Source organism: Equus asinus, chromosome 8 (assembly GCF_041296235.1).
Source record: "Equus asinus isolate D_3611 breed Donkey chromosome 8, EquAss-T2T_v2, whole genome shotgun sequence".
Lineage (NCBI taxonomy): Eukaryota > Metazoa > Chordata > Mammalia > Perissodactyla > Equidae > Equus > Equus asinus.
Window position 1 is genome coordinate 46,252,478 of NC_091797.1, and position 20,075 is coordinate 46,272,552.

The 20,075-nt window shown below is 43.8% G+C and overlaps 1 protein-coding gene across 8 annotated transcripts in view; it reads left to right on the forward strand.

The window, feature by feature from the left end:
* RIPOR2 (RHO family interacting cell polarization regulator 2) overlaps positions 1 to 20,075 on the forward strand; it is a 215,372-nt gene that overhangs the window by 173,382 nt on the left and 21,915 nt on the right. For 4 of the 8 annotated variants that reach the window (XM_014851602.3, XM_014851601.3, XM_044777019.2 and 1 more), the window contains exons 9-15: positions 4,852 to 4,895; positions 6,371 to 6,496; positions 6,804 to 6,952; positions 8,299 to 8,428; positions 12,089 to 12,760; positions 16,487 to 16,671; positions 18,942 to 19,110. In XM_014851602.3, the coding sequence (XP_014707088.1) occupies positions 4,852 to 4,895; positions 6,371 to 6,496; positions 6,804 to 6,952; positions 8,299 to 8,428; positions 12,089 to 12,760; positions 16,487 to 16,671; positions 18,942 to 19,110 (1,475 nt within the window). Of the gene's footprint in view, positions 1 to 4,851; positions 4,896 to 6,370; positions 6,497 to 6,803; positions 6,953 to 8,298; positions 8,429 to 12,088; positions 12,761 to 15,311; positions 16,416 to 16,486; positions 16,672 to 18,941; positions 19,111 to 20,075 lie in introns of those variants that run through there. The other 4 variants (XM_014851604.3, XM_014851603.3, XM_070515550.1 and 1 more) reach the window with 1 other exon arrangement.

Consider the following 20,075-nt stretch of genomic DNA (forward strand, 5'->3'; position numbering starts at 1 on the left):
CATATTTTCTCTTTCCTGCCTGGTCAGCTTCCTTAGCTTCGGTCCGGACTCAGGGTTTCTCCCAGAGGGTCTCTCAGGCCTGAAACTGCTTCTCCATTTTCATTATAGGTTTATCTCACCTCCGCTTTCCTAATCTAACACGAAAACTCAGAAACTACATCTGTGAAGCTGTTCAAGAACGCTCCCACAGAAATCTTCCTCTCCCTTGATAAAAGGAAGCTCCCTTACGCTGCCAAGAAATCTTATCGCTTTGCAATTAGCTGTTTCTTATCTGTTGTTCCCTGGTAAAAATAACCACCCCAACATACATATTGATATAAACAGACTATTTCATAATATTCTCAGACCTGGTAACCCAACTTCCTCCTGCCACACCCTTCCACACTTCCCTTTTTGCCCCACCCCCAACACGTAGACAACAACCGTTTTTTTGGTGGGGGAGCGGCCAGGGAGGTATAATGATAAAGACAATTGATCAAGCACTTACGAGCTCCTGCTGTTGGCCAAGCACTAGGCTGCATCCTGATGAACAGTCTCTGGCCTTGAGTTCCACACAGTCGACTGGAGAGAATGGATGAATGAGCCGGTGCATTCTAATTCAATGGAATCAATGACCTACTGGACCAACAGTGTGACCAGATTGCTTCAGAAGCCTGGGGGGAGGCAGGAGGAGGGTGTCACTCACCTGTGTATGGAGGGGAGCAGGGAGGAGGAAGGCTCCCTGAAGTAAGCTTTGAATTAGAATGAGAGGGACTGTTCTGGGCAGACGAACAGCACTCGAATAGCATTCACCAGAGAGGGCATGTTCGAAAATGACAGATGGTCTGGTGGGGCTGAAGTGTCCGTTGGGAGAGGAGTGTGGAGAATTAGCTGGGGCCAGATTTTGAGGAGCCTCAAATGCCAGGCTAAGGAGGGAGCACAAGACCTATGAGTGACAACCAGGATGGAGGTTAAAGGATGCGATCTCTTAGGGAAACTGGTTTGTCTCCCAATTATGTCTTAATTCAGAGTAAGTTCCAAGCACTGTGCGGATCCAAAAGTCTGTGCTGGTGCCTGCAGCCTTCAGGGCAGGGCAGCCCTCTGGAGAGGGAAGAACTACCAGTGAGCTACTAAATCTGCACTGTTTATGCCTGGTCCATGCATCAGCCAGGCCTGTAACGGGAGCTCCTGGCTGGTCGGCTGCTAGGCTGCGTAGGCTGCTTTCCTTGGAGTAGAAACTGTGACCCTTCGAAAGGAAGATCATCTTGAAACTAGAAAAAGTGGGGAGCGTTATTCTGATAGAATGGCCCCTGAGCAAAGGAAGAAAAGAGTAGGCGGCTGCATACTGTAGCATCTGGGCCTTGCAGACAGGCTTGGAAGAGCTGTTTTATCAGTAGTTATGTGTTTACTGTTAAAATGTCCAAAAGGTACCAGGAGATGCACCATAGAAATCGAAGTCCCTGACGCCCACCACCTCCCCTCACCCATCCCCAGGATGGTTTTTTTAAGTGGCCATAATGAAAGCTTTCTAGACAGTGCAACAGTAATCACTAAACTGCTGAGGAAACATTAAGGTTCCCCCAACTGTGAAACTGGTCTGCAGAGCAGAGGCTGAAAGAAACCTAGCCGGGTTTAAAAGAGATTAGGCTGGAACTCTAATTGCCCCACTGTTAGTTTCAGTTCTGCGACCAGTACCATGAGTAGCTTACCCAAGCAGATAGAGCTTTAAGAAGCATTGCACCAGGCCTGTTTTTGCCTGCCTGTTGCCATTTGCTATATTATTTTTATAATCAGGGTATCACAGTGACGCCACTGCAAGCCATTCCAAGGAATTTTGCTTTAAGCACATGGGTTGAGAAGCTCAGAAACATCACTACCAAGTGCCTTTCTCCCACTCAGATGTTATTCAGATACAAAATTAGTGATGATTTTGAAAGGAAAAAAAGCTTCAAAGGATTTTTCCCTTTACTCTCCTTTATCTGGCCCCAAATCCAGAACAGTTTGATTTTTACCAGCCTTTCATTGTAATTGCACAGGTAAACAGGCGATGGATGAATCCTGAACTAATTTGCAGAGGTTTTAAAGAGTACTTTCAATTTTATTAGAATTGTCATGTCTAGCCAATTGTGATTTATAAAAACCAGTCAATTGTGCTTTCTTTCAGAAGTATTAAAAAAAAAAAGACTAAATCCTCCAGAACGTTATTAGTGCAAATTGGCTTCTTTAATTCCGCTCTTATTTCAGTAAATCTTTTTAAGTGGCTTGTTATGTTCTAATTGTTAGTGAAAACTGGTCCTAAATGGACAGGCTCCGTGGGTGGGGGAGGCGTGACTTACTGGTGAGTTGCTGCCATCTACTGACAGACAGTGGTAACAGCAGGTGCTTTTTTAAGCATCCCCGGACCTCCTCTATCATCTTAACCCCCGGAAACGTGCATCGGACAGGTGGAGAGCGGAATCATTTGTTCAACAGTCTCACAACCTAATAGGGCTACTCAGAGAAGGCAAAACGCATTGTATGGTACCATCTCCATTATCCATGAGTAAAATATAAACTAATAGAAAACTAATAGAAAAATAACTAAGAGCTCAAAGGTTGTAAATGGCACCTTGAGGAGGCTGAGCAACCAAGGAGTCAGTTTGTCATATGGATGTTTGTGTACGTGAAGTAATCTAAAAACCACAGGGCTGTTTCTATACAGCTAATCAAAATTATTTCCTCTCAGGTAACCTGTGTGAAAGAGACAGATTGTTCTTCTCGAATCTTTGTTTTAACTTTTTAAAGTGGTACCTTCTCATTTTTTTAAATATTGGGAAATGTACTGAAAAAAATGGGTTTTTTGTTTTAGGAAGATTAGCCCTGAGCTAACATCTGCCGCCAATCCTCCTCTTTTTTGCTGAGGAAGACTGGCCCTGAGCTAACATCCATGCCCCTCTTCCTCTACTTTTTTTTATATGTGAGACGCCTACCACAGCATGGCTTGCCAAGTGGTGCCAGGCCCACACCCAGATCCGAACCAGTGAACCCTGGGCCACCAAAGTGGAATGTGCACACTTAACTGCTGCACCACCAAGGTGGCCCTGTACTGAATTCTTAACTGGAAATTTTTATCATAAAATTGTATTGGTTCTTTTCACCAGAAAATGAAAAAGTGCTAAAAGTTTTTGCCCATTCTTATTAAATTTGTTTCATTCTTGATTAAAACTTTGCCTTCTAGTCCCTATTAGGGTGGAGGACTTTACTTTGTGACTGGCATGGAAACAGGGATTAAAGCCGGAAACAACTGATTAAAGTAGAGCCAGGATTACTGATAAACCTCTAAGTTAACCAGCTTAGTCCCCTGTATTCACTGTGCCTGTATGACTTGCATGCCCTCCTCCCCACAGCTTTATTCATGCTTGACGCACAGTAGGCATTCAGGAAATATTGTTGAATGAATACATGTCACTCACTCTGCCTGAAAGTTCTCTTCTCCCCCATGCCCTCCTTTTACTGAAGTCAAATTCTACTATTCAAATGCTACCTGCTTCTGTGAAATTATGCTACGTTAAATGAGATAGAGTCTTTGTTTTAATTATGTAACACGCTCTTATAAAATGTCAAAATACAGATAAAAGCAAAGATCTCTTACTGTCTCTCCATTGCTGTTCTCTTTCATGTGTGTCAATCTGCTGTATCTTTTCACATAGATTACAGCTTGTAAATGACCCCTATGTGGCAAGTGCTCAATAAATAGTATCATTGCTCTCCTGGATATATAATCATTACCACTTATTAAGCACCCACTGTATGCCAGATTACAAACAATTCTGTGAGGTAGACATTGTTATCCCTATTTTAAAGGTGAAGAACTGGAGTTAAGTAAATCATGTAGAGGAGGCTAGCTGGTATATAAAACAGAAATCAAGCTCAGGTTTAGTTCCATCTTACTGCCTTCAGGTCCTGGTCTGTTTCATTCCTGTGGGCTTTACCCCTTCTTGGTTCTGTATTATAGATATCTGTGAAGTCTGCCTTAATTTCCAGATTGTTACCTCAAAGCGTAGATCCACACCCACAGAGACCTCTCAATAAATATGTAAAGAAAGAAAGAAAAAGATTGATCAAATCAGGGTTCGAGACGTCCCAAGACAGTGGCCATCTAGTCTGACAAGATTTGGTTTTGCTGCTGCACCAGATGTCATACTGGAACTCAAAATGAGCAGGTCCAGTTACAAAGGACCTGCCAGATGACACAGTAGCACAGAAGCCCCATCTTCATTTTGGGGATATGGGTTGTTATTTGATTATTTGGTTTCATTTTGTTTTCTTAATCCCTAGTTTTGTGTAGATGAGAATCCATCTTCAGTGATTTCATAACGCAGTAGATGGTAGTATCATGCTGGATAAAAACAATAAGAAAAATGGGAATAGTGAACCGGGGAGAGGCAAGGGGAATAAGGACATGAACTCTTAACCAAATGGGAGCCACTCATCAGAAATCACAAATCTTGGGACAGAAAGAAAAACAAGAGAGTAGTTTATTTTCGTGGGAATGTGTTGGGTAAATAAATGAATATATCTTTCTGGCCCTAATTCCTTGATCCTGGAATTTGCTTGGGCCTTAAATTGGCCAAAGGTACATTGAGCTCTGACCCCCACTGAACAGCCTTCTCTGCCCCAGAAAGCATCTCTTTCACCACCCCAGCAAGGAATGTCCTCTCTAGCAGCCGTAGATGGAATTCCCAATAGCTGTTCCCACAAGTGGTCCCCCCAAATTACTGCATGAGTTTTCACAAAAGTCTGACACTTTACTTGAATTTTATTAATGTGCCATTATGGGTTTGTAAAGGGCAAAATATATTCTGACCTCATATCCCAATTTCGTGCTTACAGGTCTGGCTGGCTTTGCTCGCCTCTGTCCTGGAGATCAGTATGAAGTAAGTACTTTGTTGGTGTGGGTGTTGGCATTGAGGACTTGATGGGGAGGTGTCAGTTGTCAATATTTTGCTTTTTTTTTTTAAGATCGACACCTGAGCTACCATCTTTTGCCAGTCTTCTTTTCTTCTTCTCCCTAAAGCCACCCAGTACATAGTTGTATATTCTAGTCGTGGGTCCTTCTGGTTCTGCTATGTGGGACGCCCCCTCAACATGGCTTGATGAGCGGTCCTAGGTCTGTGCCCAGGATCCAAATCAGTGAAACCCTGGGCCGCCCAAGCAGAGTGTGCAAACTTAACTACTCAGCCACAGGGCCCACACCAATATTTTGCTTCTCAAATTGTCTTTTTTTTTTTCACATTTTTTTATTTTGAAAAAAGTGTAATCCAATAAGAAAGTTTGGAGACTGGTACAAACCTCTTATATACCCTTCATCTAGACTCACCAAAATTCAACATTGGGCTACATTTGCTTTATTGTTATTATTGCTATCATTGGTTTTATTTTGCTGAGCCATTTTAGAGTAACATGCAAACGTCATGACCCTTCACTCCTAGATGCTTCTCCTGAGAATGGAAGGACATTCTCTCACATAAGCATCATACAATTCTCAACACAGCAAATTTAACATTGGCACTTTAGCTAATGTCATTTGATATATGATCTATATTCTTATTTTGCTAAGTGTCCCAATATTGTACTTTATAGCAGTTTTTTTTTCCTGATCCAAAATCCAATTCAGGATTATGGATACTTGTAAGTATCATGATTCAAGAATAATAGCGTCTAGATCTTTCTTTATAAAAATATACTCTATAAAGTAAAAATGCTTTTCATCTTTTCCTTCTTCAAAAGGGAACTTACATAATTTTTTGTGTGTAACTCTCTCCTCCAAAACCCTCTATAATGGTCTTCTTAAGGGGAGTGTCTTCTCCTAAACAGGAAAGCTGTCTGGCCCAGAAGAGACTGCACACTCTCTCCCCAGAGTGTGTCAGATTTCAAAATCTTTGTCCAGCTCCGTCTCCCTCATCCAGAAGGAGGATGTCTTATTTCTTGCTCCGACCGCTAAGTAGGTTTTAGCTGCTTCTCTATTCCCTCTAAAGGAGCTGGGGAGTGTGGAGAGTTAATCCAACGGCTGCTCTGTTGAAGCAGAACTAACAAGAGAAAGAAATGCTTGACCTGAGTGAGCAGAGGGGCGGGGAGAGACGGCCTTTTACTAGAGAAAGCCCTCCATGCCCTCGGTCTTAGAGAAGCAGAACTTACTCCCTTTTGAAAGTCTCTTCCCCATTCATCATCTGCTCCACCCCCAGAGCCCGGGCAATCTGGAAGAATGGATGCTAAGCAGGTGGAGTGAGGATGCTGCAGAGGGGAAGAGGAGCAGCTGCTTTATTGACGGGCCCTTTAGATCCTGGTGTTTGGGGAAGGAAGACAGGTGAGGGCAGTGGAACATGAGGGCTGTTTGGTGTCTTCTCCCTAGATTTTCATGAAGTATGGCCGACAGAGGTGGAAACTGAAAGGCAAAATAGAAGTAAACGGCAAACAGAGCTGGGATGGAGAGGAGGTGGTGTTCCTGCCCCTGATCGTTGGATTCATTTCCATCAAGGTACCGTATTGTCACGGCTGTTTGCTGCCATTTCTGGTGCCACGACTGTGTGACCCATTGCTGGGGACCTTTGCCCATCACTTCCAGCTGCTGCCCCTCCATCCCACGGACTTCTCTCTGCACCGCAAGTGCATTGCAAAGACGGCTGCTCTCATATGAGGGCGGGCGAAGGAAATGTGAGATGGGCTCTGATTTCAGATATGATTCTGAAAGAAACGACGGAACTGGCTAAGTCAAAAAAGGAAAAGAGTCCCCCAGCTTTTTACTCTGCTGTCCTGTAAGACCTTCTCCCTCACTCTCTTACTAGGTCACGGAGCTCAAAGGGCTAGCAACTCACCTCCTGGTCGGCAGTGTGACCTGCGAGACCAAAGAGCTGTTTGCAGCCCGACCTCAGGTGGTGGCTGTTGACATCAATGACCTTGGCACCATCAAACTGAACCTGGAAATCACCTGGTAGTAAGTTGCCCTTTTTTTCAATTTCATCGTGTAGAAATACGTGCTATGGACTGATGCTGTTCAAAGGGTGGTGCGTGGACCATCAGAACCACCAGGAAGTTGTTACGGAAGCAGACTCTCGGGACCCGCCCCAGGCTTATTGTATCAGAATCTCTTAGGGCCCCAGAATCTGCTTAACAAGCTCACCAGGTGATGTTCATACATGCCAACATTGGAGAAGTCTCTCTTAGCACTACTCTTCTACTTCCTGCTTTAAAATATTTTATTCTCCCTCCTTCTCTACCTGTAAGCACATTTAGAGAATTATGTCTCTCAAGTAAACTAATGTGAAAGAGAGTAACTGTCCAATATGAGATATTTTGCCTTCAGAAAGAACCTGATGCTTGCTATGGTGTCCTAATTGCTTATCCATCTATCTCATATACCTTACAGAGCTCTGGAAATTCTGGAACATCCTTAGTGCCTCCATACTCTATTTACTGAAATAGAATTTTTCCAAAGGGCCAGAGATACCTTTGGTCAAAGCAATGAACTTAAAAGTAGTTTTCTGAAGTCACCCCGTGAGAAAGGCCATGATAAATTATTAAACACTGGTTGCTCACGACATTTCATATGATGCCCCAGGTGCATTACCGAGTAAATGAGACACATTGAGTATTACTGTTCAGGGTCTCCTTGACAATCTAGAGGGTCAGGGGTGGAAGCAGCAAGGACCCTGTTGCCTTGTCACTGAAACAGTGTTGGCACCTTCCGCCCACCCCTTCCCTCCTCATAGTTTGTAGTCACTGACATCTCAAAGGCAGGATCATTCCTCTTGCTAGATGAACCGGATGGCATGGTGATAAGTGGTGTCATTGTGAACGGACTGTTACTCTCCTCTCAATCATGCAAGAGGCTCCACGTCAGCTGAAATGAATGGGATTCTATTTTTGAGTGTTTTCTTTAGAACTGAACAATAATCTATTACTCTCCTGTATTGTTAAGTGTCTGCAAAGCTCAAAGAATTTTTAGACTTCCCTAACATCTTGTGTTGGGGCAGGAATTAATGTGTTTATGTTTCTCATATTAACGAGGAAACAGATTTATCTAGTATCTAGGTGTATAGATAAATTGTGCTTAAAGCTGTGATTAAACTGTAGTCACTTGGGTGGGTCTAGGCTCAGTTTCTACTCTACTTTCTTTAGTCTTGGTTTATTTTCTGACAAACCAATTTGGCCAAAACTAGCCCAGTGCCCACTGGTTTGAATTTACTTTAGTATAATGAGGTGCTTTCTTGGCCTGCAATCTCGTGATGATATGTAGGTGACTTTAACAAGGTGCATTCATGGGGCCTTGTTGTTTTACAGTCCATTTGACGTGGAGGACGTGACCCCATCCTCAGGCGCAGGGAACAAGGCGGCAGCCCTCCAGAGGAGAATGTCCATGTACAGCCAGGGCACCCCAGAAACGCCCACCTTCAAGGATCACTCCTTCTTTGTAAGTTCAGTGTGGTTTTTAGAGATGGTGAGCCTGAGGCTCTGCCTATAGCCTGTATTTGAAATGCTTACCATACGGTGTTAGGGATTCTCAATAATTCCTAATAATGTTATTCTTAATGTTCACCCTAATCGCGTAGTGACTTAGGAAAGCACGTTCTACGATGCTTTTGGCCATATGTGCCCAGGTGGTAAACCTCCTCTGTCCTTCCTCTCCCCTCACCAGTTTACCTGTTGCTTTGGTATAACGTAGATTTTTCTGAACATTCTCTATGATCAGCCTTTTAAAGAAGTAGATGTAAATAAATAATGGCCCCCGTGTTTTAATCAGAAATGCTTGCCAAAAAGCTAACAAAACATGGTAACCTGTTGCCTTCCACTAACTCCCCGTGTTGCTTTGACTTCTGAAGAGATGGTTGCACCCTTCACCAGACAAGCCAAGGCGGCTGTCTGTCTTGAGTGCCTTGCAAGACACTCTCTTTGCCAAGCTGCACCGCAGCCACTCTTTCAGTGACCTGCCCTCCCTCAGGCTGAGACCCAAGGCCGTGCTAGAGTTTTATGTGAGTGTGGGTGGCCTGTCTGGGTGTGAAGTGCTTGACTTTGGGGCTTGGGGCATGTGTGCTTTGGCATGGCTCTTGTTTATCTTCTCTGTTGTGCTCATTGGGTAAGGGTTGAGGCCATCCTGTCCCCAGGATGGGAAACTTGGTCATGCATGCACCGTGGTTAGAGAGTCGGTTTGTCCTTCTCTTCTAACCATCCCTGCTTTTGTGCTGTGATTTTTCTCCGCTATGGCAAAGATATCCACGGTAACAAGATTTTCATTTTTAAAAAATGCAATTATACTGAGGGTCAAGGAAGATTTTCTTTCACAAGTTAAACTAGTTTATCACTGATATCAGTCTTTATGCAATTTTAGCGTTGAAAAACTGGCATTCGAGAAACTCAGCAGGATTTAAACCAATTTTACTGGAGCTATTTAAAGTGTTTATTAGTTTATTGTAATGTTTGTTAATTTTGTACTAACGTAGTAAAAGAAACTCTTTATTCGCAATCAGGAATGCAATAGGTAACCCACATTATATGCGTTACACATTATGTCATAAGAGAAGACACACACACATGCACATACATGGAATATTCTGCTCTTTACAGACATATAAAAGGAATCTTTGAATGTCCAGAGAGGAAGGAATTAAAAGTTTTCTGGTTTAATGTATAATAATTGACTCATATTCATTGAAATTAAAAACACAGGTGAAAAGGATGAAGCTAAACCCTAGTGGAGTTTCCAAGGAAAATGGGAAGACTAGATGGGGGGAAATCAGCATGAAAACATGTACCAAAAAATGATAGTTGTATACGTAGCTCTCAGTGGAGTGTATATATTCGTGCTCATATACTACAAGTTGGAGGGTTATGGAGAGAGTTGATAGAGGTTTTAATAGCATAGTTTAAACAAGAGCAAGATTAGAAAGAACTTGATGGCTTCCTATTATCTTTTGGATAAATGCAAAGGTCCTCAGAGGGCCATTCCCATGCGGCCACAGCCCAGTTTCCAGGCCCCCGATCACCTCTCCACTTTTCATCCTCTGCTCGAGCTCCCCTGAGCTCCCCGCTGTCCTCCAACTGCACCACACCCTTTCAGGATCTCCCATCTTTGCACACACACTGTTCCTTCTAGAATGTGCTTCCTCCTCCTCCTCCTCTCCTATGCCTCCCCATCCAAGTCCGGGACCATCTCTTTCCCAGGCAGCAGCCATCCCCTGGCTAGGGTCCCTACCTCCTTATATTGTACCTCAGTTATAACAACACTCCCTTGCACGGTGTGTGCCTGTTTATAGGTTCGTCCCCTGGGAGACTGTAAGTCCCCTTGCGCAGGGTGCCTCAACTTCTTCTGACTCACTATTTGCCACTTAAGTAGGTGCAAATTGGGTTTGGGAATGTGAGACCCAAGAGAAAATGCCGGGGAGGACTTTGGAATTTTAATAAGAATCTTGACTACTGGGTCCCCCAGGCATCGCTAGTGCCCCCCACCTCCCTCAGAGCTGCCACGAGATGTGTGTCCTGAAGATGAGACGAGGCTGGGCAGGACCACTTGGAGGACCCAAGGGTTCTGTGAGATGCAGGAGGGACCCCTACAGAGGAAGTCCAGAGAGTAGGACTTCTTCCCCCCTCCCTTCCCAAAGCTTCCCCCTTTTATCTCTCCTAGAGGCATAAAGTGTGTGTGTGTGTGTGTGTGTATTGGAGGGGGATTTGTGCAAATAGAGGGGGAGGAAACAAGCTGGAGGTGCAGAAGAGCGCTGAGACCCGCCCTCTCCTTGCAGTCCAGAGGAGGTTCCCTGTTCCATGCCTCACCCCCCACCCCCCACCCCCCCCCCCCCCCGGCCCCAGGACTCAAAGGAGCGCAGCTCAGTGCTAATAGAGGAAAACATTCTCAGTTTTAGAGGCAAAGAAACTGAACCTGTAGAGGTTACTTGAGCTCCCCAGTAACACATCCTCTTACTCATCCTGTGGTTCAAGTTAACCACCTTACATCCAGACGAGGATGGAGAGTTTGGATTGGGACCTCGTGGCCCCGGATCCAGCAGTGATGGAACCAGGCACACTGCTGAAGGAGGATCACGAGCCTCAGTCTTTCTGTCTGCTCCCCATTTCACCAGCTGTAACATTTTTGTTTCCTGGGCTTATTCCCAGGACTATTGTAATAATTCGTTGCTTTATACATAATTAAAATAGGGATTGGCTTGGTCCTTACCATTTACTTAAAAGAATTAGATCTGGAATCCAACAGAAATTATCCATTTTGAAGGAGTTGATCTCAAATAACTAGAAAACCGTTTCCACAGAGCAACATTTGTTACTTTGACACTGTACACAGACCACAGTGTAAGGAAAGACGACTTAGAAATTGTTGAATGCCTGAAAAAACGAAGTATCTTGGTTACCTGGATATTTCTGACCTCTCTCTTCCAAGTTCTGCTTCATGAATCACAGAGTGTACCTGACCCAGCCTGTGGCGGCCTGACAGAGGACCCGGTGTTTCCAGACAGGCTAAGAACTCTGGGCTTTGCACTTCTGGAAGAGAGATGTTCAGTTTATTCATCTTTTTTTTCTTATTTTTCTAGAAGCTATGCAAATGTATTTCTGGCCTTGAATTATTTGTGGCATGGTTACTGAATTAATAAAACATTTCCAAGGGCTTGGGATTTGTGGGTAGAGATTTTTAAAAATTTATGAGAACCGAAGCAGAAGAAAGCATCACATCTTTTGAGTAAAATAGCATGAATCTTGGAAACTCTTTTAAGATAGAAGCCCCCCCCCAAAAAAAAAAATTGGTACTGTGATACATAACTGTGGCTGCCAAGTATTATGAGGTCCTGGGATTAAGGAAATAAGCACCATCCCCCCCAACCTCCTTTTGAGAAATGTGAAACCTGAGAATAGTCCAATGAACTTTCACCCAGATTCAAGAATGGAAATAGAGTTTTTAAGGGCTTGTTTTCTTTTGCTGGACACACACACACAGAGTATCACAAAGAAAATGCTAATATTATGAAAGTTCTGGTTTTTTATTTTAATTGCCTTATATTTTGTCTGGAAATAACCATAACAAATGCATCATTGGTATTTAAAATAATCGTGAGATGCCTTTTATCCACAGTCTAATCTGCCTGATGACATCTTTGAAAATGGAAAGGCGGCTGAGGAGAAAATGCCACTCTCTCTCAGCTTCAGCGACCTGCCCAATGGGGACTGTGCCCTCACCCCCAACCCTGCTGGCTGTCTCTCCAACGCCTACTTGGGAAATCCAGAAATTACCATCACCCCTGCCAAGCTGAACCACAGCAGCCTGTCCTCCCAGAATGAGGGAATGGATGACACCAGCTCAGCATCTTCTACAAGCTCCTCAAGAGAAGGCCAGGAGACAAAGCCACACCTGGAGGAAGATGCAGAGGGGCCCAGAAAACCCGAGGCCTGCCGAGCGTCTGCAGGTGCTGGGAGGCTGTTCCTTGAGAAGGATGTCACAGAGGCACTTCTGCAAGAGTCCGATGAGGCCTCTGAACTCAAGCCTGTGGAACTGGACACTTTTGAAGGCAACATCACGAAGCAACTGGTCAAGAGGCTCACCTCGGCAGAGGTGCCGGCAGCCACGGAGAGGCTGCCCTTTGAGGGCTCTGTCAGTGGCGAATCCGAAGGCTGTAGATCCTTTCTAGATGGAAGCTTAGAGGATGCCTTTAATGGGCTGTTCCTTGCATTAGAACCACATAAAGAGCAGTATAAAGAGTTTCAGGATCTGAACCAAGAAGTCATGCATTTGGATGATATTCTAAAAGTAAGTACCTTTCCAGGGAAATTGCATTAGGAAACTGCCTTAAGACGTGTCTTAAATCAACATTCTATTTAAGATAGCATATCCATATCTTTTTTATCTTTTTTAAAAATATCTTTTTTAAAAAATCCTGTCCCATCACAGGATGAATAGGTAATCATAATTTAAATGGCATTGATTTTTAATGCCAGTAGCACATATTCATTTTTATTTTCCTGACAACAGATAGACTTCACTAAAATGATTAGGAGTTAAATTAACAGCTCTAAAGACTGTCTAAACTAGGGGTCAGCCCCATGGCATAGTGGTTAAGTCTGGTATGCTCTGCTTTGGCAGCCCAGGTTCATGGGTTCAAATCCTGGGCACAGACCTACACCACTCATCAAGCCATGCTGTGGCAGCAACCCACATACAAAATAGAGGAAGATTGGCATGGATGTTAGCTAAGGGCTGATCTCCTCAAGCAAAAAAAGAGGAAGATTGGTGGTAGATGTTAGCTCAGAGGGAATCTTCCTCACAGAAAAAAAGAATGTCTACACTCCTCCAGGCCCAGAGGTAATCATTCTAATCCCAAATGTGAAATGGCATTTTGATCATCATCATCTCATTGAGATGTTCCTGGATAGGGTGCCTCTCGGGGTACCAGGAAAGCAGAAGACCCCTTCTCTGATTGAAGTCAGAGTTAGCCAGCCCCAGTGTGAGAGCCACGAGCATCTCTTCCCCCAAGAGCACTGTGTTCTGGAAGATTCCCTTCTCTGGACGTGGCCCAAATCAGTGAGCCAGAACCTCAGATTAATCATCCACTAATAGTCACCAGTCACACACCAGAAGCCAGGGAACCACTGGCTCCACCTGAGATAGCCTCCTCAACCCTTTTCCAGATCAGACAGCTCAGGGTAGACATGGGAGGGTAGGAGTGAGAGGGACAATTTCCTCCCGGGTGATTTCCTAATAATGAGATCGTTATTGCCACAGCAGAGTGTATCTGTCTCCACTTGGCATACCAATTAAATTTTTAAAAACGCTGCACAAGGAGACAGAACTTGAATTCTGTCCCGAATCCCACTGCCAATTCTTGAATTCTTTGCTTGGTCACTCTAATTTATATTGTCCTGTAGAAGAGAACTTGCATCCTTTCTCTTGAAAGAGCAATTCTTTGGGGACCTGTTCTCTAAAACAATGTTGAAAATAAGGTGCCAGTAGCAAGCTGAGAATCAACCCACAGAAGGCTGTTGAATCCATTTGCATGACTGTTTTAAAACGTGGCCTTCCCAGTGGCATCTGGAACTGCATTTCCAAGCCTTTTCTGACCATCTTAGCCCTCTCGGTCACGCTGACCTAGCTCTGGAAGGGATTTGTGCCCAGGGTGGATGATAATTCATGCTCTGACTTTCCAGGTCCTCTAATGCTCATGACAGATTAATTCCGCTGTAGGCATAGCCTCTGAGAAACAGGGAGGGGCTCTCTGAGTCTGCTTTCTGTAAAACATAACCCAAAGCATCGGCTCAGGGCTCAGGCATGGAGGCTGCTTGTCTAGGATTCCAGTGAGAACATCTTTTATCCCCTCTACAATCTTTTGTTTGTGCAGTTGACCAGCTTTGCTTAGTGGTCAAAAGGTTTTAAGGCACAATTGACCCCACCTAAAGCCTTAAAGAAAGCCAGTGGTGGGGCTGGCCCCATGGCCAAGTGGTTAAGTTCGTGAGGTCCACTTCAGTGGCCTAGAGTTCATTGGTTCAGATCCCGGATGTGGACCTACACACCGCTCATCAAGCCATGCTGTGGCAGCATCCCACATGGAAGAACTAGAATGACCTACAAGTAAAATATACAACTATGTACTGGAGCTTTGGGAAGAAGAGTCAAAAAAGAAAGCCAGTGGTGATGGCAGCTCCCATTTCCAGGCTTCTAGGGTGCCAATAAGTAGCTCAGTCCACCAGGAGACACCGAACAAGTCATCTGTTAGTCTTATAAAAACCTGGTGGTCACAGATTTCTTTCCAAAGTGTTATTTCAATGTGCTGTGATTCCAAAATGGTCCTGCTACTAAAATCCTTAACTCCTCCTTTCTTTGTTATGATCAATATTTAAATACAGGGGCCAGCCCTGTGGCACAGCAGTTAAGTTCGCGCTCCGCTTCAGCGGCCTGGGGTTTGCCGGTTCATATCCCAAGCATGGACCTACACACCACTTAATCAAGCCATGCTGTGGCAGGTGTCCCACATATAAAATAGAGGAAGACGAGCACGGATGTTAGCACAGGGCCAGTCTTCCTCAGCAAAAAGAGGAGGATTGGCAGCAGATGTTAGCTCAGGGCTAATGTTTCTCTAAAAAAAAAAATTTTAAGTACATCCATACTGTGAAAGATCAAGTTCTGTGGATAGTTAGCTTAGGAGAGAAGACCTTAGAAGTGGGTTGAGTCTGGACTGGCTTCTTCTCGCTCTGAGATGGAAAACAGCTTTGAAGTTTAGGTCTGGGGCAAGTGGCTTTGTATCCAGCCAGAATTAAAGCATCAGCTGGACAAAGCTTTCTCTTTTTTCCCTCCTTCACATTCCTAGGATGCTAAACACCTTGAGGATCAGAAACTAAATGATGCTGCCTCTTGGACGGAGATCACTGAGGGTGAATGAAACAACTCTGATTTAAAAGACTGAAAGACGATTTCCCATGCGCCTTTGTGCCATCTTGAGTGTCAGAGACAGACCCCCGCAAGGCCCTTCCTGCCTTGTGTTAAGAAGTCAGCGAGGAATGCCACCTAACTGGATGGAGGACGTTTAGTTCTTACTTGCAGGACTTGTCCCGTTCAATCCAGCCCAGCATCCTCTTGAATATTTGGAAGTACTTCTCTCCATCTCTGTGCCTGTAGCAACTGGCATTATTCTGTTTGTGATGTTTCTGTTTATGTCTAGCAACATTGAATCCTCCAGGCCGTAGAATGAGTTTCCTCACATAATTCCAGGACCTGGTCAGGGAAGTGAGGGAACTTGTTCCTTCAAAGACAGAGCTGTAGGGGAAGCAGGACCACTTATTGTTGTGCCTGGGGCCATTCATATTCTCCTTGATGCTCAAAGAAAAAGTGTATGCTGTGAATGTAAAATTAATATTTAAGGCTACTTATCTAGGGAGCGTGGCTAGGTGAACTTGAGCGGTGTTCTGTTTCTGGGATTTGTTTTGTTAATCCTTTAGCACCGCTGCCTGAGATAGCTAGCTCCTGTCTCAGGACACTGAAGACATTGCCACTGGAATTAGAGATGGGTTAGTATCGGCATTGACTCAATAACTATAGATTTGTGTGCCGGTTGCATTACATTTGGAGTTGAGCACTAGGCAGAGGGAGCATAGCAGTTCTGTTTCCTAAGGCTTTCTGGTTATAGTATTTTTTTAAAACTTTTTATTATAAAGATTTCAGACAGAAGTAGAGAGAATCGTATAATGGATCCCCATGTGCCCATTCCTCAGCTTCCGCAATGCTCAACTCATGGCCAAGCTTGTTTCACGTCTTCTCCCTGCTTGCTTCCCTCTGCATTATTTTGGAACAAATCCCAGATATTGTGTCATTTTATCCATGGTTGTACTTTTTTTAAGATGAAGGTTTTAAATGCATTTTTTTTAAATGCCAACGAAAAAATAAAAGCTTGAAAACAAGAGTGTCGCATCTCAAATCGGGTGTCGTGTGTTCTGTTTCTCCTTCCGAATATGTTGATGTTCTCCTCGGTGCCTTCTACCTTTGCAGTGCAAGCCAGCAGGAAGCCGCAGCAGGTCCTCCAGTTTAAGCCTTACAGTTGAAAGTGCTTTAGAAAGCTTTGATTTCCTGAACACCTCCGATTTTGACGAGGAGGAGGAGGATGGCGATGAGGTTTGTAATGTTGGAGGAGGTGCTGACTCGGTATTTTCAGACACTGAGACTGAGAAAAATAGGTAAGTCTGAAGTTAGCATCTGCTTCTACTTCTGCCACAGCTGGTACAGGAGTTCTTTGCTACTAGCAGATGTGGCCCTGGAGCATAACTCTAGGAAGATCAGACTCCCCATATGAATGCCAATTGGCTTACTTTTTTTCTCAAATACAACTTTTAAATATTTGTCCCTCTTTTGTGTTCTTTAAGGGAAAATAAATTCTCTTCATCGTAAACGAAGGGGAAATTTTTGTGTGAGTGTGTGTGTATACATTTACATGTGTACACGTATGTCTTATAGGGTTCAGTGTCTGCAACTTGACCCCGCCATAAGTAATTCCAAATTAACTAGTATAATGTGATTCTGGGGAACTGGCACTGGATGATCAGTTCAGACCTGGTTGTCCTTGGCTAATCTCTTTGTTTTGTTTTGTTGTGCTTTGCTTTCCCCATCCCTTTATCTCTCTGTTCCCTTTCACCCCGTGGGGCTTTGCAGTATATTAAGCTTATCAACGTATGTGCCAAAGCCAGGTTTAAGCCCCTATGGCACATATTTCCCTTAGAAGGTAAGAAGGAATGACTGATAACTAACTGCCCGGTGGATCTGAGCCCTCCAAGTAGAGAACGTGGCCTTCTCTAGGGTGGGGATGGGCGGGACAGTGGGGAGAGAGGATGAAGGTGAAATAGTGTCACCTTCTCCACCAGGCTTTCCTGTCGAGCTAGAGCCTGGGGTCTATTTTGTAACTTCAGGGGAAGCAAAATAAGCACAGCAGAACAGACTCCGTCAATTGCTGCAGAAAAACATGCGCTTTCCCAAAGGAGAGGCTGCATTTCTCACCCATCTTTGCTTTTGACATGTTCCATAAACAGGTTTTCAAGTTACAACACACTGTGACTCTCCCACTTTCACAAACCTCTCTGTGGGTGGTGGTAATATTTAGGGATTTTATTGTTCCTGGAGGGTTTCTTCTTCCAATATAAACACAGGACAAGAAAAAATGAAATATAGAATTTATCCCTTGAGCAAGCTGGGAACATAGCAAAGAAAATTTATTAAATGAATGTAATGTTTAAGTTATACTTTTACATTCTACACTGAGAGTTTTCTAACTTGATTGAATCTGTGAAATGCTTCTTAAACCAAAATCTTTCTATGTACTTGTTAGCTTAAGCTGTTATATGACATGTCACAGTTGAATATCAATCTAAACTTTTTTCCCTCTTGCTATAAGAAGCATTTAACAACAAAAGCATCACAGCTTTTGTACATATTACAGAACATTCATATTAAATATGTCTAATTTGATCAATCTTACTGTAGGGCATCAGAGGTATTAGAGAAAATTGTGAAAATTGTACATGTGTTTTAAATTGACTGCCATGCATTGACTGCCAGGATGCAAGCTGAGTGTTTTCCCCCTGGAGGCAAATGTGACTCAGAAGAAAGCATTCGATGCCTCTAAGCGCTAGTGCGTGATCTTTTTAAATTGTCAAGACTGGGGAACAAGAGACTAGAAGCCAAAAGCCGCTGTGTCGCTGCCTAGTGTGTGAACCAGGATGCTCTTGTTAACGTCTCTGCCTGTCAGTTCTTCCCTATGTGAAACGAGGCAACTACTCCCTCCCTCCCCAGCACACAGATTCATTTTAAGGATAAAATTAGATAATAGATGCAAGAGATGTATTTTTTAATGTAAGTGCCCATCGTGATATAACTTTAGACAGATCAATAGTGGGGTTAAACAAAGCTTGAGAGGTACAACTCTCTAGGCCCCTTTTAAAGATTCAACTGGTCCTTTTAGCTTTTGTCCAGAGTAGAACATCATGTCTCTTCTTGGCAGCTTTTCTTTTTCCTTTTCTTCAAGGAGCAATTGATCTGAGGCCAGAAAAAAGCCTTGACATTAGTTCTTAATGGTACTGCTCTTGGGAACCTCAAATATAGAGGACAGTTGAAGCCCAGAAAATTTGGCAGATCACCCTGTCAACAGAGCAGGAAAATACCAAATGAGGGCACGTTTCAAAGACTTCTGGGTGAGACTGCTTTATAAATGATTCATTGTGCTTGAGCAGCAAACAGAGAACTCTGGAAGCAATTTGTTTGCCTGATCTTTTAACATTAGGCAAATTGGCAACCAGGCTGAATTAAGAAAGGTATCTTGATTTTTCAAGGTAGGCAAGCGAAAGACTCTGTTCTCAGTAAGTGCTATTGGGGGCCTTCTGTGAGCCCTGTTGAGTTGACCTGTGGCTTCCACACGAAACAAATAGCTAATGTTTCGCTTACCTTCCTGCTCCAACAGTTACAGATCAGTACACCCAGAAGCGAGGGGGCATCTTAGCGAAGCTCTAACTGAAGACACAGGAGTTGGGACTAGTGTGGCCGGAAGCCCTCTCCCACTGACCACAGGAAATGAGAGCCTGGACATCACCATTGTCAGGCACCTACAGTACTGCACCCAACTCGTTCAGGTAGGATTGGTGACACTTGTTTTTTAGAGCCGAGGTTGTTTATGCACCAAGAATGTGTGCTTTCTTTTTTTACTTTTGCCAGAGAAATGAGAATTCAGGAATCAGAGAAGAGTCCTGCTTTGATTTGAGCCAGCTCGAACACTCTGATAGGCATAGCCTTCCTACCTCAACCCTGGGTTTTCCTTCTTAAAACTTAGATCTCCAGACCTTGAAAGGTAGCGGGCAAAATAATAGCTCTTACTTTCAAATCATTTGATAATAGATGAGAGTAATGTCGATTAAGAAAAAAAAAAGGAATTTGCATTCTGCCCTCTACGAATGGACTTTGAAAGCCAGTATTACCGAACATATGTTAATTTGAATATATCACATGAGTTCATTTTCTACCACCTGGATAGCTAAAAGCAAAATGCTGCAGAATATAATCACGATTTCCCAGATCTTGAATAAGTACTTATTAGCACCAGAAAAGAATACTTTTATAGGCCATTATCATCACCAGTTACCTTTCATTCTGGGACCCCATGGAGCTTATTTTTCTTCTCATTTCAAGCTGTTTACCACTTACGATTTTGCAACAGCGGAGCAAATACTTCGAAATGCTTTTGTTGCACAAAGGTTTTCAGCTGTCTTGAACAAAGCATTTTCCCCCAAAGCATCTACTTAAACGTTCCCTCCTTGCCTGGTCGCTTGTCTTCTGCCAATCTTGTTCTTCTCCAGCTTGCTTGGATGTGTGGGGAACAGGAAAAGAGTGTGAAAGCAAATGTATAATAGTTTTAGGGAAATGGGGCAGGCAGGAAGGGTGCGAAAAAAGAAAGAATCGTGCTCCTAAGAGCACAAGACCAACTGGAAGGCAAGAGGCAGGGTAAGGAGGAAGGGGTCCCAGGGAGGCCAGGAGTGGGGTAGTGTTGCTTCAGTCCCACACTCATGATGAGATGTAGAATATGCTTCTCCTTGTCCTCCAT